The sequence below is a fragment of the Takifugu flavidus genome, chromosome 19 (genome assembly GCF_003711565.1).
Source record: "Takifugu flavidus isolate HTHZ2018 chromosome 19, ASM371156v2, whole genome shotgun sequence".
Taxonomy (NCBI): Eukaryota; Metazoa; Chordata; class Actinopteri; order Tetraodontiformes; family Tetraodontidae; genus Takifugu; species Takifugu flavidus.
In genome coordinates, this window is record NC_079538.1 from 5,953,800 (window position 1) to 5,970,092 (window position 16,293).

General features: G+C 41.5%; 2 protein-coding genes across 2 annotated transcripts; both read left to right on the plus strand.

Moving 5' to 3' along the window:
* Window positions 1-1,764: 1,764 nt before the first annotated feature.
* LOC130516497 (phospholipase B1, membrane-associated-like) lies at window positions 1,765-12,163 on the plus strand. The gene is made up of 42 exons (XM_057017597.1): window positions 1,765-1,885; window positions 2,129-2,182; window positions 2,525-2,585; window positions 2,688-2,722; window positions 3,269-3,353; window positions 3,451-3,502; window positions 3,735-3,815; window positions 4,144-4,209; window positions 4,298-4,359; window positions 4,464-4,539; window positions 4,625-4,732; window positions 5,275-5,340; window positions 5,450-5,521; window positions 5,620-5,694; window positions 5,768-5,828; window positions 6,041-6,099; window positions 6,396-6,469; window positions 6,550-6,593; window positions 6,669-6,777; window positions 6,928-6,979; window positions 7,125-7,205; window positions 7,283-7,348; window positions 7,431-7,531; window positions 7,611-7,692; window positions 7,763-7,867; window positions 8,166-8,261; window positions 8,368-8,439; window positions 8,617-8,694; window positions 8,782-8,842; window positions 8,941-8,999; window positions 9,227-9,294; window positions 9,369-9,412; window positions 9,585-9,684; window positions 9,774-9,825; window positions 9,914-9,994; window positions 10,075-10,140; window positions 10,217-10,311; window positions 10,620-10,701; window positions 10,770-10,874; window positions 10,956-11,051; window positions 11,135-11,209; window positions 11,436-12,163. The coding sequence occupies exons 1-42, from the start codon at window positions 1,834-1,836 to the stop codon at window positions 11,715-11,717; spliced, it is 3,291 nt and encodes a 1,096-aa protein (XP_056873577.1). The 5' UTR covers window positions 1,765-1,833; the 3' UTR covers window positions 11,718-12,163.
* Window positions 12,164-12,405: 242 nt separating this feature from the next.
* Window positions 12,406-14,252, plus strand: LOC130516409 (uncharacterized). The gene is made up of 2 exons (XM_057017470.1): window positions 12,406-12,686; window positions 13,166-14,252. Exons 1-2 carry the CDS (start codon window positions 12,496-12,498, stop codon window positions 14,211-14,213), a joined length of 1,239 nt encoding a protein of 412 aa, XP_056873450.1. The 5' UTR covers window positions 12,406-12,495; the 3' UTR covers window positions 14,214-14,252.
* The last annotated feature ends 2,041 nt before the right edge of the window (window positions 14,253-16,293 follow it).

Genomic DNA, 16,293 nt, shown 5'->3' on the forward strand with positions numbered 1-16,293 from the left:
GGCTGCCCCCCCAAAAGATAGAGATGGTAGTGACTAACATTGCCACACTGGTCATAGTGGAAATGCGATGGCTTAATGGGCTGGTTATATTGGGACTGAGAGGCTAAAAGGAGAGGAAGTTCCAGTCATCTAATTCTTAAAAAAATGGCCAATGTGTAGTAACAGGATACATAAAAACCTGACCCAGTACTCAATTAAACATTACCTCCCCTAAGATCCATTCTGGCCCCTCATTTATTGCGACTTCTGTTCAAAACAACTCGATCAGTTGGTCGTTGATCATACAGACTGTGATGGCTGCAGGACAAACTGTTCAGCCCATCTATTTGAGCTCATATGATATGAATAGATATGAATAGATGAGGATGATAACGGCCATGTTTCATCAGCGGTTCATGCAGAGTTGATGTCCTTGAGGGGAGATAACAGCCAGCAAATGTAGTTTGAACTCATATCAGGATTATGGTGATCAGCATTCTTATTTCTGCAACATTAAAGCTCTGCCTCAAGGCAGTTTAAAGAAATGTACGGATCAAACCTCAGTAGTGTTCTGTATGTATTTGGTTCGGTATCTGCAACAGATCATGTGGTAAGACAGGAGAAAAATGCACATTTTCTCTTTTTTGGCACTACTTGTAAAATGAATGTGTGTAACAGAAATATTCAGGATGTTATTCATGAAAACAATTCTCTTAATCAACCGTTGTCGATCATCAGATAGTCTGAATTTTGTTTTTGCAATGATTTCATTTCGTGTTTTTTGTGTTTTTGTTGAAAACTATCCTTTTCTGACCTTCTGACAATTAGTCACTTCACAAATCAGATAAGAGGTAGGAGTGATTTAATCTTTACAACTGAAAGCATCACTGTTAAAAAAAACCCACAAAAGAGTGTTTTATGAACTCTAAGGGGCATCGCATCGCTACTCTAAAAAAGCCACTGTCTCCCATCTTTAGTATAAGAGCGTTGAGAATCTTTCAACTCTTATGTGAAACAACGATTTGTGGAACACATTTTCTCTTGATAAATCAAAATTAATCCCCGGTCCATTTATTTCACATATATGTAACAGATATAAGAGGTGGATAGGAAAAACAATATTTTTCCTTATTGGTCATAAATAGATAAGGCTGAGATAGACTTCTCAAAAGTACCAAAATAACCCCTCCTCACCTTGAACCTGCCCTATCACGCCATGAAACCGGCAGGAAAAGAGCCTGAACAGCGAGGGCAGGGCAGTGGGGCCATTCTTGACCTTTGAGGTATAAATGTGAAGCTATCTGTCTGACAATAAGCAGCTGTTTGGGAAAGTCGGGAAGTTTTTACTCATTAATGACCCCTGAATCTCTCACTGAATTTTCTAAAAACCGATGCCGATGTGACCGGGATGTCACCGTTTTATGTCATTATACCTATTTGATTGGTTTATTTATTTATTTAACTTGAAGCAACTTGACAATTTGGAGCATGCTTCGGCTTCTTTTTGTGAACGTGCTTTTGTTCGTTTGTTTTGGGGGTATGATCCAGAAGTAACACACTCTTAGGTATGTGCACGGGGTCCTGTTCCTATTTAATTTATATGACGGACAGACCACAGTTGCATTAAATCATCACATAACCAACACAACCACCGTCCCTTATTTATTGTTCCCTATTCTATTATAAAAGCTTGACTGTCCTTTGATCGAGCAGGCCAGTCCCTCCCCCCAGGACATTTATGATGTGTATAATGTCCCGGCCGTATTGACATAGACTGACAGCTAACAGCGGAGAGACGAGGGGAAGGAAGGTTGAGGAAAAGAGGAAAAAAATCACAGCAGATTCGGAGGGAAGATGTTTTCAGAACTGGTTCTGATCACAGTTCTGGGACTCTCATGGACACCAGGTTTCTATGGTTTTATTCAACCCTGCTTTCACTTTAGTGCTCCTATCTTGAGAGAAGGGATCGTCTTCGCTTTTATTTCTTAAAAGACCACTGATTGGTTTTATTTTTTGATTTTATTTAACTGAAACTTTCTTTTCCAGTATAGGAAATCTCTACTTCTGAAGTCCTACTGTATAATACTTTAAAAGGCTTTGGATTCCATTACTTTCAATGTCCTCTAAGTGCACTCTTGTCTGATTTCAGTAAGTGGGCTGCCTTGCACTCAGATCTTCCCCTCTCCCTCTCCCCCATCCAATGGTAAGAAGGAGTGAGCTACTGACTTAAACAATGGCAGAAATGTGTTTTTTATAATGATATACTCTATTTACTCTGGGATAAGATAAATCTCTATTTAAATTTGCAGCATCATTGGACCCCACAAAGCAAAGGAGGCCATAATGAGCCAAATGTAGCATAATGCAGCTGCTCTGAATTCCATGTAGAACCTTAAATACCAGATGTTGCGTTTCAGTCACAGCAGTTCAAACTGGTCAATAATCAACAGCAAAACTTCACCATCATACAGTTGGTGATTTATCAATGTACCCGACGACGCTGAAAATGTTTCTATAACTGAATATTTGATTTTCCTCCTCACAGTCAACAGCATTAGGCCCTCAGACGTGGCTGCGTTTGCCACCATCGGAACTCATGGACACGGGTGGGTTCAACCGCACTCATATTTGCACTATGGTGTCTAAAATATGCTGCAAAGACACTCAACCGGATCATTTTTTAAAAATTCACTTCATCGCCCTTGCAGCGCCGAGTTATCCACAGTGACATCAAGACTCAGAGGTAGGAGGTTTCTGTCGATATTTCTTCTAATGTTGACTCTGGTTCTGTGTCTTGAGCACACTTTCACTATTCTTGACTGATAAACGCACAGAAGAATACACTAAGGACCTTGATATTAACGTCTTTACACTTTATACCTTTACTGAGCTGATAGCACACAGTCTGTGATAATCTGCAGCAGACTCTGATCGGTTTAAAAAGGTACCGTCTCAACCGAACACCTGCAGCACCGCTTAAATTCCCATGTATCATTATTGTATTTTATCATCATTATTGTGTCACTGTTGTATCATTATTTAGAAATGTGTATTTATGCACGCGTTAATGACACTTTTCTGCAACTTTTGTTCTGTTAAACCTGATCTAAGTTAGCAATTGTCACTTTGTTTGAAGTTCTGCTCTTATCAGCAGTGATGCAACAATCATCAATCAAATCACAGGCATACTGCATATGAATTTCCCTTTATCACACATGTATGCGTTGCACATACTGTAGGTAGGCTATAAAACTGTTGCTAATCCTCCGTACAAACTTGTGTCCATCAGAGCTGATGACGCTGTTCAATCCTGCGCTCATCAGTCCACCCTCAGATGGATCCAGTTCATACGCCCCTCAGTATGTTAGGCACAGGTACACGTTCCACCTCCTCTCTCATCAGAAACGTGTGACTTTGGTCGGTTCCACGTGATTCATGGCCGTTTTCTCCTTTGGTGTTTGGCTCTTGTAGCACTTTGTTGGAGCAGGCGAAGGAGGTATCCCCACACCTGCAAAACAACCAGGTAGGTCTTTATTTATTCTTCCTCTTGTCTTCTTTATCCCCTTTCGTGTCTCGGGGAGGGTACACAATGGACGAAGGCAGGGTCCACCCCTGGATGAGTCCATTGCAGGGCCCTATATGAGCATTTCTGGTTTCGGTACCTTGCTCAAGGGTACCTCGGCAGTGTCCTGAAGGTGTTCTGTCTTTTTAAATTGAGAATTAAAAAATTCAAAGTCATTTTATTTACTATACAGAGTGTGGCTGTGGGAAGAGACTGGAAGTTGCTCCTCCTCTTCATCCAGATGGATCAATTCTGTGCCTGTGAGCAGCAGCAGGTACAATAAAACTCATCCATTTACAGTTTACGGGACAGTTCACTGAAAACAGGAAACTGCGTTGGTAGAGAGGCGACCACAGTCCACAGAACACTTTACGCTGCATTGAGATCTACATCTGAACAAGTATAGTAGGAATGGTGTCATTCCTACTATACTATACTATACATTTAAACCAGATTATTCATTGTTATCCAGGGTCTGCAGGTGCCAAACCTGGCTCAAACTGTCTCTACATTTATTTTGACGATAAAATACAGTATCTGTGAGCAGCCGTGGCACCTAATAGCCGCAATGACGTAGTTTCACACTTACTGTTGCATTCCAGGTCGAGGCTGTTGTCAAAGCTGTGGTTCAGGAGGTGGACAACACACTCAGGTTCCTGCACTCTCAGGTAGTTTTGGTGATAGACGCTCTGATGCTCTGATGTTTTGCTGAAGATTAATCTCTTTTGGTGTTTGAACTGTCTGTGCGTGACGCAGCTGAGGAGAGCCATCGTCAGTGTTGCCGTGTGGGATGGAGAACGTGACAGGTTCCTGAGCAGGTGAGTTTGATGTTATTACAGGCATCATTCTGAAAAAAGGAAATACCTGAACTAGGTTTGTAGGAGCTGTTTGTGAAACCATGAATTTGGTGCTTCACTGACAGGATGTGCGCGTGCACGGAGACCAACAGCGAAGGAGAAGTCCGACTTCAGAGGGCCCTACTGACTCACGCTCTGCAGGTTAGTTCAATCTTGCTATAAAAACTGTTTGTGATGATGTCTCACGTGATGTTGTCTAAACTTGTCCCTCACTTTTCTCCTGCAGGAGTCCTTGGAGGACCTAATAATAACCACACGTCGGTATGGCAACAGAGATGACTTCACAGTAGTTTTGCAGGAAACACCTTTGATTTCAGACATGTTGTCTGTCTCAGTAAGTTGAAAAGTTGTTTTTGAAGGATTTGGTGTCATTATTTGTACATCAATGTTTTGTTCTTGTTAGGTGTAGTTCGTTTTTTTATTCTTCTGTGGTTGTTTTGGGTGACTAACCTCTAAGTCTTAAGCTTAATGTATAAGCCCACTACTAACCCTAATAAGGACTTATAGAAGAACAGTGAGAAAAGATCACACATTTTGGTAAAGAGAACCCAAAATGTAGGAGGACAGATGGTCTTTAAAGCCTTTAGAACATTAGTTAACATTAACACCATCTAAAAGGCAACTAATGGCCGATTCATATCAGAAGAGGTTTGAAAATAGGAAAAATAGGAATATATCAAATTTTAAAAGATGCAGTTCCAGTCTGATAATATTGAAACCTGCAGCATCTGCTTTGTCTTTGTCCAATGTGAACCTGCAGAATTAAGTAGGGTAAGTGTGAAATATAAATATATGTGATGGATACAGAAACGATCTCCATGCAGGATGAAACGAGGAGTTGCTTTCTGCATCTAACCACGCTGTTTTAATCATTAGAGTGCGACGCCTCAATGGTTATCGCAACAGACTGACAACCTGCTGGTGCAAATGTGGACCCACCTGGTGAGGCTCAACACAATATACGTCTCCACTCCCCCCACCCGAATGTTTAATGCAAACATACACAGACACACACACTCTCCTATTAAAGGAAAATGTTCCTGTCTATTAGCTACAGCCCCAAAACGGTCAACCCCCCACGGACGACCGAGGAAAGATCGTCTCCTTGCCATGTCCAACCGAGGTGAATCGCCGTGAAATCTCACACAAATACAGTGGAAGCGGCACATTAAGGCATGGTTGTTTTTAAAAAAGGAATTTCATGACATTTCCCTCCCCAAGGACCGGCCCTATTTGAGGACAGAGGGAAACTCCCCTTCATATGCCAGCAGAGAGGCCCCTCCTCGCATGAACCCAGTGAGTAGCATCAATAGCCTCACTGGAATGTACTTAATCATCCTGACTCTGAATGGCTTGTGTGTCTGCTCAGCATACAGGCACAGAGGTGCCCTGTGAGGACCTCAGCTCCTCCCCCTCCATCCCCACCTCAGGTAGGTCAATACAAAGATGTGACATTTTTAGTCATATGGATATATTTTGTTAAAAATCTGTGGTTATGGCTATTTTTAGTCTTCCAGAGCTCTTACACAGCCTTTTCTCGTGCTATGTAATGAGTTTGTTTCACTCTCAATACAACTAGGTTACTTATTTTATTAGCATGTTAATGAGCTGCAATAATTAACCAATATTTGTAATTTCTCAGTCCACAAACTAAGACCTGGAGATATTAAAGTGGTGGCTGCAGTGGGCGACTCTCTAACAGTGAGTGTTGATATAACATTTTAAATGTTCTTATGCTCTGGTGCGTTAAACAAATGAGATTACGCTACCTTGTTTAATTCTTTAAACTGCAAAATGAAAAGTACAAGTTAAAATCCTCTAGAAAAAAAATATCATCAAACTCGTTGTTTTATAACCCCGATATAATGTCCAACTATCATCAGTAACTTCAGATCAGAAAGGGAAATATTTCGTCATCCCGTATCCAGTAGCAGAACTGAACATATTTGGATTTGTGCTGGGAATCATTCCGTTACACAACCTGCTTCCATCCTCAGGCAGGAAACGGTATAGCAGCGAGTCCCCACAACATCCTGGATGTCCTGACTCAGTACAGAGGTTTATCATGGAGGTAGGCCAACAACCGGTGTTAAAAATCATTAAACACAAATCATTTCCACGTCCATCTTTTCTCTCATTTGTGTGTTAAAGTATCGGCGGAGAGGGGAACCTCACCTCCGTCACCACGCTGCCCAGTGAGTTCTCTTCATCCCTTCAACTCAGTTCAAATAACCAAAATTAGTGAATCGTTTTCATTTTTGTAATGACAGATATCTTAAAGCATTTTAACCCCAACGTGACGGGTTACTCGTCTGGCATCGGAAAGCAGGACACCCCCCAGGCCTTCCTGAACCAGGCTGTGGCCGGAGCTAAGACCAAGTAAGATACATCAGACTCCCCCTAAAGTAACCGAGGAAGCGCCTCCCTGAAAAACACTGATTTGCAGATCTCGTTTCAATGTTTTGGCTTTTAAAATACAACTTCGCAGATGAAATCTGTGAAGACTGAACGTTGTGTTTGTGTTTTAAGGGACTTAGCGCCACAGATAAAAGCTTTGGTTGCAAGGATGAAAAATACCTCAGTGAGTTTACATTTTTGTCTGATGATCAAGTTTCAGCTCTTCCAAATTTGGCAAATTCAAATTTGATTTCTCCTTTTTACTCATACTTTTGCAAAATGGTCTCTCTTTACATGATTGCTTATTACTCACCTGTTTTCTTCTCTAGGGAATCAATTTTGAATCAGATTGGAAGCTGATCACCATCTTTATTGGTGGAAACGACATCTGTGACCACTGTCAAAACACCGTGAGTGGAGAAGCAATTAAAAATGTTACCCCTCGAGTTCCAGGACTGTGTCTCATTTTTGTCCTGTCTCTTTACAGCTGCTCTTCTCTGCTGAGAACTATGTTCGCCATATCCGAGATAGCCTGGATTATTTACATAAGGAGGTAAAATCACATTTATTATGTAGCATGTCATCTCTTATTGTTCATCTTCCTGCTCTGGTTCAATGTTGCTGTCTTTGTCCAGGTGCCTCGAGCTCTGGTGAACTTAGTAGAGCCTCTCTCTGTCACTCCTCTCAGGGAATTACACATGGACCCTTCCCTCAAATGTCCAACGTGGCTGTTAAAGTGAGAGAAATCTCTTTTTCCATCAACAATTATGTGAGGGGAGGATGCTATTACAAATAATAACATTTGATTTTGCTAGTTTTTTGTGCCCTTGTGTTATTCTGCCAAAGTCAAACTCAGAAGCTCTTCAGAAAGTCGAGAAGCTCAACAGACAATATCAGGTTGGAAACACGATGGTCTCAATTACACGTGCTGATTCTTCAGACACTTACTCCTCCTCTGTTCCTTCAGCGCGTGCTGCACGACCTCGTGGAATCCAGCCGCTACGACACTCGTGAAGACTTCACTGTCGTCATCCAGCCTTTCTTCAGAGAAATCGTTCTTCCCAGATTGCCAGTCAGTGACTAAACTCTGTTTTTTGGGGGAGAAATGATTCGAACTGGGCTCCGAAATCAATATTTACATATGCCAGCTCAGAGCTTTGCTAATAATTTAAAATATAAAACAACAAAGCAAACATACTTGGCATTTGTGCACCTCTGGGGATTTAACACTGGTCACACATTTGACTCCACACCAGCTTTTAAAAAAGATTTTATAAGATGTGCTTTGGTAACTGAAAAAGAACCAATTGTTACTCAATGAATCAATCAAATTGTCCCAATTGTTCAAACATTCCCGTTTTCCTGTTCAGGATGGCCGACCTGACCGCTCCTTCTTTAGTGCTGATTGCTTCCATCTAAGCCAGAGGGCCCAAACGCTGATGGCTCGTTCCCTCTGGAACAACATGGTGAGTTTTACGCAAGAACAGGCTGTGATGTCATCATCCCAGTTCATCAGGAACTTCAAGGTTTATGTAACATAAATTTAAACGATTTCACCACATCTTTTATCAGCTGGAACCTCTGGGAAATAAGACGTACACACAGGATTTTACTGCAAACGTTAGCCTGAAATGTCCAAGCAAGGTAGGCATCCATCCATCCATCCATCCATCCATCCATCCATCCATCCATCCATCCATCCATCCATCCATCCATCCATCCATCCATCCATCCATCCATCCATCCATCCATCCATCCATCATTTGGAGTTATAGAACCTCTTGTGTTCAGTATCATGTCCCTTCTGTAATTCATTTTCAGGCTTCACCATTTATTCGGACTTTTAATAACAGCGACTACACGTACGTGAAACCTTCTCCTGCACCTGAACCGAACCCAGTAAGCACCCAGTCTCCATCCGCGATGGTCATGTCACTTATCCCAGAACACGGAAACATTTGGATTTATATCCCTTTTCTTCTTTAGAACTGGGGAAGTGACTTCTCTTGTGTCAACCTTGCTGCATCTCAGACTGTACCGACTTCAGGTGGGTCAGAACCCAGACACCAGGGTTGGCGGTAAACCGAGGCTGCAGCATGGATCTGGCATTGTGCAGCATTCATTCTCTTTATCTTGTATTTGCAGTTCACAAGCTGAGGCCTGCAGACATCACCGTGGTAGCAGCACTGGGAGACTCTGTCACAGTTAGTATTAAAACACAATATGGGATTTTTTTTTACACATTATGCTCTAGTTGTGACTAAATATCATGTTTATGTGATCATTAACCTATGAGCCCTCAAGAAAACCTAAGAGATAGATCAGTTTATGCCTGTGATGATTATCCTCTTTATGGTCCAGTACTCCGACTCAATCTACTCGCTGTCCTCAGGATTATACTGCATGTAGCCCGTTTACTCTGTGTTTGCAGGTAGGCACTGCCGCCAAATCTAAAAACCTGTTTGAACTCAACAGAAAGTATAAAGGGGTGTCATGGAGGTACAGTACAGCAGAGCTACGAGACCGTGTCACATTTCACGACTGTGCTGATGTTTAATGTCCTTCTCCCGCAGCATCGGGGGAGATAATATGCTGGAAAGCGTCACAACACTACCAAGTGAGTTTATGTTCATGAATAAATCATTTTTCTGCAACAACCCCATCGTTTTTCTTCTCGATGGCGAAATAGGACAGTGGGGGATGGTTGAGAGTGCTGTTGGTGTTTTCGGCTGCATTGATTGGTTGCGCGTGCTCATCAATAAATCGTTCTATGTCCCTTTTTTCCTCAGACATCTTAAAGAAGTTCAACCCATCTTTAAAGGGTTTTTCTAAAGACAAGTTTCCAAAACAGAATGGCTTGAACATGGCTGTAGCTGGAGCCAAGGCTTCGTATGTGCATTTTGTTTTTCAGAGTCTCTCAGGTTGAGTAAAAGCTGTCCTTTTTCTGACCACGTCTACCTGTATTTGCACCATTACAGTGAGACCTTACAACAGGCCAAAGACCTCATCAAGGCAATGAAGGAAAACAAGGTAAAACCTTTCAAACAAATAAGAAAACTGAGTCCTCAATTTGTTTTCCTAGCTGTTTATTCTTATGTCATGGGCATCTGCTACTCAGGACATAAATTTTGAAAATGATTGGAAACTTGTGACGATATTTACCGGCGGCAAAGACCTTTGTGAATATTGTACAGACCAAGTGAGTCCTATTTTCGTCAAAAACTTCATATTTCTTTTTGTGGAATGGCAGTGAAATCAATTTTTGCATATTATTTTCAGAATAACCTGTCACCCAAAAACTACAGCCAGAGTCTTATGCTCACATTAGACATGTTGTTTGCAGAGGTAAGAAAGAAAATAAAGCAATTTATGGTCATCTGCTTCCATCACAAATAGATTTCAGCCTTTTTTTTGTCTTTAGATGCCACGAGTGTTGGTTAATGTCGTGCAGCTCATGGAAATACATTTACTGAAAACAGTAAAGAGGAACACGCTTGGCTGTTCCCTTCTGCAAAGGTTTGTTTTGTATGTTTGCATATTCCAAATACAAAATTTGAAGCTTAGAAGTTTGAAGTAGTCACATTAGCTTTCCATCCATGTGGCGTTTTTCTTGTAGTATCATAAAATGGTCTGTAGGGGACGCCCTATACTAAGAAGCTGACTGAGATTTAGAAGGCCTCTTAAATTGTTTTTGTTTTTTTTTGAGGGGGGGGGCTGAATAACTAAAATCTGGATTAATTACAAATTAGAAATTTATGATGAAAATGGGCTGCAACTCCTTCCTAGTGATGTGTGAAAGTAAAATTTGATTTTGTTCTTTGCAGGACCAGCTGTCCTTGTGTTGTCAATGCAGATGAAACCTCCCCAGAACTTCAAGAGATAAAAAGAGTTAATCACGAGTATCAGGTAGAACAACGACATAAAAACATCACATCTTAAATGGAGCTCCATATGTCTCTTCTTTATTTCCCCAGGTTGAGATCCAGCATCTTATTTCAGGAAATCGCTACGATGGAAAAGACGACTTTGCTGTTGTCCTTCAACCCTTTTTACAGACTTCATTTATACCTAATATTGGTGTAAGCTAGATTTTCAGGCAGCATGTTTACCAGGAACAATGAAAAGTGAGCAGGATTTAAATCTTGAACTCCATCCATCAGGTGGGAGAAGTCGACACAAGCTTCTTCTCGGTGGATTGTTTCCACATCAGCGAGCGAGCTCATGCGGAGATGGCCATCGCTCTTTGGAATAACATGGTGAGGACGGAATCACACCAGGCAGCAGACAAAAAGTGCTGCGGCGTTTTGGGTTTTTATAAAAGCTCTCTTTGTCTTCGCAGTTGGAGCCTGTAGGCCGGAAGCAGGCCTTCAATAACTTCACTTATGACCGTTCCAAGATTCACTGTCCTACAGAGGTATGTGGGGATGTCTTGTGTTGATGATTCCATCAGACACCACAGGAATCTAAAGGATTTACTACAGTTTTTATCTATTCTTGTGATATTTGTGCTCATTATTAACAATTTAATCATTCATGTGAAGTGTTTGGCATTTTTAGGTCACAATATACAGTTTCAAGTAAAATTTCCTCTTTTATTTATATCCTTCACATATCTGTAATTCTGCTGGTGTCTCCTATAGGTCCACCCCTACATTTTCACCAAAGTCAATAGTCAAAATCATCCAGAGATCTCCCCCACTACCACCACAACTCATGCTCCTGCCTCCAGCAGCACCACCAGCTCTGTAACACCCCCCCCTTTGCCGGAGTGCCCCCCGTCCTTGCCTGTGTGGATACCAGTGGTTGTGGGCCTTGGTTGCTTTTTGGGCGGCCTTGTCGTATCTTTAAAAATTTTGTACTGTTATCGATGTCACAAAAACAAATCAGCGAACGAGGTGGAGATGAAAGGAGTGAATTTCTGAGCCTGTTTTTAGTCTCAACAGAATATTCAAGTCAGAGACTTGAGCATTGTCATGCCATTAGAGTTACAACTGTCCAGAATACGTCGAACATGCGGATTATCTCAACACAACAGTGGGTGTGAGTCTGTGTTTGGGAGAGTGCTTGTGAAATAATGGTGATTCGTAAAAAACGAAAATCAGCAAGAGTGCATAATTCTTGGTGAAATGCTCCGTGTAAAATGACTCAGTCTTGTCAACTCAGGATTTTTTAACACCTTTATTTATTGGTAAATAAAACTGATACAACTATTGAGTCATGTTTGGTTGAGAAGTTAAGATAAAGTGACATTGTTCAAACAATACATTTTAATATAGTATAATGAAAAGAAGCATTCATATTTTTTACAGAAAGTAATAAGTCAAGCGTGCTCACAGTTCAGACTGAATTAAAAGGCATATTCACAATATTACCTGGTTTAATGAGGGTAACTTCTTTTCCATTACTTCAAAGTGTACTATTATACCAGAAACCTTATTTAGTCGGGGTGTCATTTTAATATTATGCATTTTCCGTATTCTAAATTTAAGGTGGATAATGTTCGAACATGTGATTTTACCTGCATTTTAAATAACTAGAAAGAGGGTATCACCTGCACCTGTGGAGAGCTCAAGCGCACGCCAACGTCATCACGTTACGACTCACGCATGGGTTAACGTCATCATTAAGCGACCGTTGTTTACAAGCAAGCTGCAGCGCTGTGTCAATGGAGAATGAACCCAAAAAAAGGCTCACGCGTTAATGGCTTTGTTGGGTTTTTTGATCAATTCTCAAAATAATCCCTCGCCAATGTCCACGTTTATTGACTGCGCAAGGCGGCGACGCGCAGTTAATCGCGTTGCACACCAACAAAGGTTTTTACGGAGGCAGCAGGAATCACGGGAAGACTTCGAGGCTCTGTTAGCTAACTACAGTTTCCATGCTGTCAGAAGGTAAGAACCGTTGATAAAGTAAAAGTTCCGAGATGCCAGTTCTCGAGAAGCATCATTGTTATGCTGTATTCATAGCGTTTCATTATACTAAGTACTCCTGTCTAGGATGGGTCTATATTGATGTCTCACATTTATGTTGCCCCTCCCTTGTTCTCACCTGGTTATCCTTCTAATTAATTGTTTCTCTTCATATCTGTCTTTATATGTTTATATGTATATGTATTCATTCATAGAGGAGGTCCTTAAAATCCCCAAGATAGAATACCACAGATAATCACCAGCTCATGTTAAATGAAGTTATCACTGTATTGTAAAGCCATAAAAAGATGGATTGTGTTCCTAGATTGTGCAGTGTTTCCCACAATTTGAGATTTGACTTGTTCACTGCAATGTACTAGTTACATTATTCCTCAAATGGATCCAGGTACTAGTTTGCATCACTCCACAATGTCTTTACATATCTTCTCCTTTTTCTGTAGGACCGTTTGGGTTCGGCAGAGAAGTGGTGCATGGTGGGAGCAAGTTAACGCCAACTGGACTGACTATGAGTGGCAGCTAAATTTTAAAATGAGGAAAACCACGTTCCAGCAGTTGTGTGACATCCTCAGACCACACCTTCAACGACAGATGACCACATTCAGAAACCCAGTGCCTGTGGAGCAGCGTGTGGCACTGTGTATCTGGAGATTGGCCACAAATGTGGGGTTCCAGACAATTTCTCATTTATTTGGGATTGGCCAGTCTACCGCAGTTACAATTGCAAATGATGTAGCTTCAGCCATTGTTAACAAGATGCTACCCCTCTACATCCAAACACCCTCAGAGGAAGAGTTTAAGTTAATTATTCAAGGGTTCAGAGACAAGTGGGGTTTCCCACAATGTGGCGGGGCTATTGATCGAGCTCATATTGGAATTCTAGCCCCAAATGAAAGACCTGCAGACTACTACAACAGTAAAGGATTCTACTCGGTCATCCTACAAGGTGTGGTTGACCATCGTCTTCGGTTCTGGGACATCAATGTGGGTTGGCCTGGCAAACTCAGTGATGCTACGGTTTTTGGCAACTCATCCTTATATGAGAGGGGTCAGAGTGGTATGCTGTTCCCGCATATCACAGAGAGGTTTGGAGGTGAAAGTGTCCCAGTGGCAATACTGGGCGATGGGGCATATCCACTTCTGCCATGGCTGATGACACCGTTCCCTGAAAACCAACACACTAACCCTGCGCAGCTTACTTTCAACAACCATGTCAGCAAAGCTCGGATCACTGCAAAGAGGGCGTTTGGACGCCTCAAAGAAAGATGGCAGTGTCTGATGAAGAGGTGTGACTGTAACATTAACAACATCAACACTGTGATCTCAGCCTGTTGTGTGCTTCACAATTTCTGTGAGGAAAACAGTGAGGATTGTGATTGCACAGATGTGCAAGAGGACATTAATGATGTAGAGGAGTGCAATGATTTCTATAGGACAACAGCTTTGCACACCAGTAGAGATGCATTGTGTGCATATTTTGCAAGCCTGTAGGTCTTGCCAGTGACCAATAAAGTTTGACCTGATGCTCAATCAATGTCAGGTATTTCTTATTATATATAGTATTTGTTATAGCATTTATTGATATTGGAATGTATGAGAAAAGAGTGAAAGGCTCAGCAGGCATGCTCATTTTATGTCTTGTCAAAATGTTTGGACTCTTTAATATTGAAACGTTAACCCTTCCTTCAAATGAATAGATTTATCCAATGCCAGTGGTAAACTGTTTATTAACCGAACAAGAAAATGTTAAAAAAAATAAATAAAGGGTATTCTTGTGGGCAGAGAAGAAGTAGTGCGGAGTAGTGTGGATTTGGGGACCTGTGCAGAGAGGAAAAGCACCTTCAGGAACATCTACTGAGACTGTGCTGCTGACGCTGTCGCTGAACATCTCCAACTCCTGACGGTGACAGATCCATGTGTGAGCTTGAAGTCATCATCCAGTTTCCTTTGCATCTGTATGAAGGCCTCCATCATGTGAGTCATTTTTGTCTTCCTCTTGTGTCTCCATGATGCGGATTCTCCCACAGTGATGATGGAGTTTACGGGGCAGATGTGTTTCATAAGGCTGCTTCTCTTTGAAACAATGGCTTTACAGGGAAATATTGATAACATATATTAGAGCCTGCTCATACCAGGATAACACGACAGGTGGCGCTGTTACCTTGATGCAGCTGCTTTTGAAGGACTCGATTCAATTAACACAAAGTCAAAGCATTTAAATATAAGTAATAGTATGGTATGCGATTCGTTTTCGTACTCTGCACAAATGTGTCTGTAAAATTGATTACTTCAGACAGTTACCATATTTTTCCCTATTTATGACTCGGTAAATAAACCTTTTTATGAAATTTAAATCCAAAATTATAATTAAATTTGAAGAGGAAAAATCTTTTGGTAAAAAGGTTTTCAACCTATTAACTGTATTGATGGCTTCATTGACTAGACAACAGTAAATGACAGAGTTGGATGGTCATAACGTGACAAACTCGAGTAAACTCATTCTTTTGGTTTCCAATGTGAGGTCTAACCTTATATATACGTCTCTATTTTAATCTCCTCATCTCATTGGTCAGCGCACCTTAGACACCGCCCCTCTGTTTGGACCACTTCCTTGTTGCACAGCAGGTGGGTGACGCCCACTTCCTCCACCAGCCGCATCCGTGGTGAAACACTTTCTGCCGCCAGAGAGGTCGAATCCCCCGAGAGACATTATTATTGATGTAGTTATGCCACTGATTTTTATTAACCATGTAAAAAAACCCACAACAAACGATGACACAAAATGGGTAATATTCAACATAAACTTCTAAATTGAGTTGAACTAAAGTACATGCATAAAGTAGACACATTCGTAAATTTGACTGTTTGATGATTAAGTGTTAGTCTAAAACAAAACAAGAAAAAAAAAACCCTCCAGCTCGGATTTCCGGCATTTATTCACTGAAAACACCCTTCTGCAAATTCAGTTTCGCCTCTCCGTCCTGTTCAGCGCAGGCCTTCTCATTGTACCGGTGAGAAGTGGAACAGGCTCCGTCGTGCGCCACTGTGCGTAACGATGGAATGTAACGCCATGTTGCACCTTGGTGAGTCTGCGGGGGTGGGGGGGGCTAAATCTCTGTCCGAACACTCATCATCTCCCATCCACACCCCAGTTCTATTGACATTTAGGAAGAAACTGTTGCACCATTTTAAGTTTGTTCGTCATCGAGCGCAATAATGCTGTGCAGGAGTAAAGCTGACATCACAACAGGTGTCAGAGGGATTACAATAGGGAAAATCAAAGGAAGCTTCCGCACAAAGAGGACCAATATAACCTCTTTTAACGCACACCGGTATTCTCTTTATGCAAAACTTTTGGAAATATAATTGCCTCGTTCGATCGGATGGCGGATCCGTGGGTGTGTACCTGTGCATAACAAGACAGCCAGGAACGCCCTCAATTTGTAATACTGTATTTGTATATCTTAAACATAAGAGTATATTGCGCTGATGTATCAGACTGGCGAGGCGAGGTGATTACAGTTACTTAATTTCCAGAACAAATGGCAGCTATTAATCCCAAGAGAGGTGA